Source organism: Diadema setosum, chromosome 18, assembly GCF_964275005.1.
Source record: "Diadema setosum chromosome 18, eeDiaSeto1, whole genome shotgun sequence".
Lineage (NCBI taxonomy): Eukaryota > Metazoa > Echinodermata > Echinoidea > Diadematoida > Diadematidae > Diadema > Diadema setosum.
Genome location: NC_092702.1, coordinates 13,699,662 through 13,705,219, shown reverse-complemented (window position 1 = coordinate 13,705,219; position 5,558 = coordinate 13,699,662). Strand labels below are relative to the sequence as shown.

Sequence of the window (5,558 nt, the reverse complement as noted above, 5' to 3'; positions counted from 1 at the left end):
GGCAAGATGCAGTCCGTTCATTGTCCCCCACCTGTGGTCGTTAGCATAAAATAATTATAACTGACATAATGACTCTGTGCTTTCAATGTTGTTGTTTTTTCCTCTTTTTTTTTCAATTATAGTTTTCTTATAATGACGCAATATAAGTGAACGTGATAATGTATTTTCTCAAAAGGCGGAGGCCAGTTTCTTCTTCGCATGTATCTAAGGAATACTTTCCATAATAACTCCAAACATAACTCCATAACGCCAAAACACACAAAAACATACATACACACACACACACAATCCCACACGCAAACAGACACAAACATGATATGTAGTTTATGTATCTTAATGTATCAATGATTTATGTAATTGCAACTATATGAATGGTTTTATGTTAAATAAACTTTAAATTCAAACTTCAAACTTCATTACGTTATTCTTTGTCAGTGCGAGTGAGTTTCAAGATTTTGATTTGATTTGTATACATGTATGTCTCATACTCTACTCGTATAATTCTTCAAATTGATGCTTTGGTTGACAAAACCATTACCTATGTGGAAATCCGACCCCTCCCCCCCCCCCCAAAAAAAATGCATTTAATATCAGTACACTTGTACTTCAATTAACACTGAACTGATAACATGCACGTGTAAGAAATATATATTTTGCAACAATGGTTTATTTACAATATTTACAAGGCAGTGGTCCTTTGACCCCTAAATGTCAGCTGAAAGTCTGATACAGAGTTTTATTTTCGTAGTTTCCTGAAAAGGCGCTTCCAGAAAGGTGGGCGTTTGAACCGTCTTTTCAGCTCGCTGATTTCCTTCAGAATTGTAGTGAGACTCGGACGGGATTCTGGGTTTCTAATTCTGCATCTCATGCCGAGGGAAGAGAGTTCCTGAACGGTTGGAGATCGTGAATCTGCAAGGTGAGTGTATAGAAAATATAAGATATACTATGATTTATTCTGTAAGGGATCTATCGACGTATATAAGTGTTACGTGTTGAAATCGCACAATTAATGGCAAAACCGTAGGCAAATCTGTTTGTATTCATGTAGATTAGAAATAACGATATATTGCCTCAAACATAAAAACGATATGACTTGGATAGATGCCTGTTAGACAATCAGAAATTATTTTTGATACGATTAAGATTCAACATCCTCATTGAGCTGTGATTTGATTAAGGGAATTACCAGTGATTACCAGTTTATCACAGTTAGTCGTGAAATTATCTATGTAAAAATACGTCATAATCGCAAGCTGGCGAATCAAAGATATTTGACCAACAATGATCAATTAGTGTCGAGAAAACAATTGCAAAACTTACCGTCAAGCACCTGTGCGATGTCCGTCAAGATGACACCTAGTGAAAAGATTTCTGAGTGAACTGATGTCTGTTCCTCGTCGAGCACGATTTCGGGGGCAAGATAGTCCGCTTCATCCCCCTGCAGGTAGGCAAACTTGACGGCTTCCGGGAGACCCGACATTTGAAGCGGGGAGGTCATCGATGACACCATGCCAAAGTCGATTATAACACCGCGGTAGCGACCTCCTCGACGTTCAAGAAGGACGTTGTCGCTTTTCATGTCGTTGTGGAGGAGTCCGTTCTCATGGAGCTCCATCATGCCCTTGACGACGTCCTCGGCGATGTGGAGGCCGTCCTTGGTTGAGAGAGGAGGTGGGTTGAGAAGTGGATAGCTGAGTCCCGTTTCACTGTCTCCAACAAACTGCACTCCCAGACAGAGGTCGTTGCCGTTGTCGAGTGTTCCCAAGAAACGTGGGAAGTATGGACTGTCCGAGAGAAGGTGGTGAACGAGAGCCTCCTTATTGGCTCGTCTTCTTGTCTCTTTTAGTTCGTCCACCAGTTCGCCAGGTGAGGCATGGTTGTTGGATCGAAAGGGCTCTTTGATGGCAACGGGAATTGATGTTTTACGGTGTCGGGCTAGGAGAACACGGCCGTAGCTACCACGACCAATCTCAAGTAGACTGTTCATGTTCTGGAATTGTACAAAGAGAGAAAAGCAATTAGCGTATTATACATAATATCATTATTTGCTGGCGACATAATTATACATACAACTTTTGCATTGCAATTGCTTGCAACTGAAAAAAAAGGATTGATGAAAAGTGCGTTCTCTCATTTAAAAACCTTTGTAGGCATGATTTTGGAAAGACTTACCGACACGCTGTGGCCGCAGTTGAAAGTCAAAAGGTCATCAAAAATCAGTGATGGACACTTAACCTTTTGTCGCAGCATGTTAACGACAACTTCGTCACCGTTTTGACTGCTTAGGGAGCTCTCTGTCGGATACCTGCAGTGATGACAATGAGCAATGGATACATTATATATACATGTAGTAATTATACTTGAAATGCCTTGAGTGGAACGAAAGGCAAATAAAAAAGATAATAAAAGTGTGCCAGTACATTGCAGCAGGTATGCTATACTTGTTTTGAAGGATATTGACTTCCACAGCATCGATTGACTTCACAGTTTTGATTGTCAACCAATTGCGAATGTGACTTTGCAGACCGTCAAGAAACAAAATTAACCACAGAATATGTGACATCAAACTATATACCTGAATAAAGATAATGCATGAAAGAATTACTTACCTTGGAGAGGTCACTGCAGAATTTTCACATGTGCTCGATGGTGTATTTTCATCAACAGAGTGGATATCCTGTAACGAAAAATGGAGGTCAAAATTAGAACTGTGAGGACAGTCTCATTTGACAAAGAATAACAAGTCATTGCCTCATGGTGTTTTCGGGCGATGGCAGAAAAGATCCGTCTTTTTTAATGTCGGATTTTTATTTTTGTGTTCTTGTTTTTGTTGTTGTTTTCATTTCTTTCAGCTGTTTAAACTAAATCATTTGATGGGATTATTCTTTTTCTGATAATGCGTAAATATAAATTCAGTGTTGTCCTTTGCGTAATGAAGTATAAGTATAAAATAATCTCGCTGGAAACTCTATTTTCGTCAATATGTTTATGATAAATAGGGTTAGGAACTAAATGTGAATGAAATATATTCACCTGTTCAGGTGCAGTACTCTGCCTGAATGAAGCAGGAGTGCACTGACTACCAGTTTCCTGGTTGAAGCCAGGAATGTCTCTTAGAAGAGGGAAGACTTCGTGATTTTCCGAAAGGAAGTCCAAAGATGTAGCAGGTGGAAAGGAAGATGGCACCTCAGTTTTGTCGGAAGCCTGCAAATTTCAAATGATATCCAATCGTCTTTAGACACTATATAGCATTACAATTCTCTTGTTCCTGTCTTCACCAGTAAGAAAAGATAAGATTGCTGTACGAAGGAACGAAACGCACGAAGACATGCTCATAGTTTGTTTTGTTTTGTTTTTCATTTCCATGCAGATGCCATCAAAAGACAAAAAAAAAGTGACACAAAGAAAAATGCAGATGTTCTTTGAAAACAAAGCCTTTTGGCAGAATCGTGTTTCATATCGATCTACATTGTATTGTATTCTATTATTCTTATTGCAAACATATTTGACATCAGCAATGAGGAATGAGAACTGAAAGGAATGGACAAGTTAATGCAATATGGAATTCTACCTGGCTGTCTCCTGACGTTGTTTGGCACTCTGTGAGCACATCTGCTGTTGGCAACGCTGTCGGCACGTGGTCGTCGATCTCTACATTCTGGTCGACGACAACATTTTGAGGGACCGCTTTTACTGTGGAAGTGGTAGTAAGTTCTGTGATCGGGGCAACGTCATCTTCCTGGGCAGACACCATTGCCGACTCCACGGTCTTTTGTACTACCAATGAGTCGCCCTCGATCTGCACATCATCACGAGAGGTAGTTTTGTCACCCCGTTCGTTGACAATCTTGATGGCTTGGAATATCTCGGCAGCATGGTCGCACGCCGGCCCGAGAGCCAGCCGCTGCTTTCGTTTACCCATCAATTTGGCGCTGCGCTGTTTCTGAGGCGACAAAGCTCCGTCCGTAGTCACAGCTTGAATATCTGACATAGCCTTGGCATAACCAGAAACAAAACAAAAAAATGAAAAGTTTGGTCTCATTTGACACAGAATATCATCATTGCCCCATGATGTTTTCGGGCGATGGCAGAAAAGAACCGTGACTTTCTAATGTCGGATTTTTGTTTTTGTGTTGTTCTTGTTGTTGCTTTTTTCATTTCCTTCAACTGTCTGAAGTAAATCATTTAATGGGATTATTCTTATTCTGATAATGTGTAAATATAAATCCAGTGCTGTCCATGTGCGTATGAAGTTAAGTATTTAATAATCTTGAGGGGAATTTTATTTTTGTCAATATGATAAACAGTATGTTTGCAGGAACTGGATATGAATAAAATAACATATATTTACCTGTTCAAATTCAGCATTCTGACTGCATGAAGCAGGAGTGCACTGACTACCAGTTTCCTGGTTGGAGGAAGGAATGTGTCGTAGGAGAGGGAAGATTTCGTGAATTTCCGAAAGGAGGTCCAAAGATGTAGCAGGTGGAGAGGAAGTCGGATTCTCAGTTTTGTCAGAAGCCTGCAAATTTCAGAGGATATTCAATCGTGTGTAGACATTAGCTTCCCATTTTCCTGCTTTACCGATAAGAAAAGAAAATATTGCTGGAAAAGGAAACGAAACGTAGGAAGATATTTTCATAGTTTGTTTTTTTCCTGTTTTCTTTCTTGCTTTCACTTCCATTCAGATGCCATCAAAAGACAATAAAAAGTGAAACAAAACAAACGCAGATGTCATCTGAAATGAAAACCTGGCAAAATCGTGATTCACATCGATTCATTGTATTATGTTTTTATTTACTGTATTATACATGTGTGAAATCAGCAATGAGGAGTGAGCACTGAACGAAAAGTTAATGCAATATGAAATTCTACCTGGCTGTCTCCTGACGTTGTTTGGCACTCTGTGGGCACATCTGCTGTTGGCAACACTGTCGCCACATGGTCGTCGATCTCAACATTCTGGTCGACGACAACATTTTGAGGGACCGCTTCGCCTGTGGAAGCGGGAGTACGTTCTGTGGTTGGGGCAACGTCATCTCCGTGGGCAGACACTATTGCCGACTCCTTGGTCTCTTGTACTACCGATGACTCGCCCTCGATCTGCACATCATCACGAAGGGTAGTTTTGTCACCCCGTTCGTTGACAATCTTGATGGCTTGGAGTATCTCGGCAGCATGGTCGCATGCCGGCCCGAGAGCCAGCCGCTGCTTTCGTTTACCCATCAATTTGGCTCTGCGCTGTTTCTGAGCCGAAAAAGCTTCGTCCGTAGACACAGCTTGAATATCTGACATATGGCCTTGGCATAACCAGAAACAAAATAGAAAGTTTGGTATTGATACGTTGATATCAATTTAATAGATAATAATATTATATCTACCAAATCTTTTAGAGCCACACACTGCGATATAATGTGTCTTTGTCTTGCTGTGAGTTCTTTTACTCTTTAAGCAATTTGAAGATATGGAGAGATAAATAGATGGTCAAAAATCAAAATGTCGCCATTGTTTTGACAAATTTCATAATACTTACTATTGATCTGTCAATGTCAGAACCA

The 5,558-nt window shown here is 40.3% G+C and overlaps 1 protein-coding gene across 1 annotated transcript; it reads right to left on the bottom strand.

Moving 5' to 3' along the window:
* Window positions 1-690: 690 nt before the first annotated feature.
* Window positions 691-5,295, bottom strand: LOC140242003 (uncharacterized). Its single transcript, XM_072321747.1, has 7 exons — window positions 4,876-5,295; window positions 3,572-3,994; window positions 3,034-3,204; window positions 2,610-2,677; window positions 2,173-2,305; window positions 1,321-1,990; window positions 691-909 (listed from the first exon to the last, which is right to left on the bottom strand). Exons 1-7 carry the CDS (start codon window positions 5,293-5,295, stop codon window positions 737-739), a joined length of 2,058 nt encoding a protein of 685 aa, XP_072177848.1. The 3' UTR covers window positions 691-736.
* Window positions 5,296-5,558: the final 263 nt, after the last annotated feature.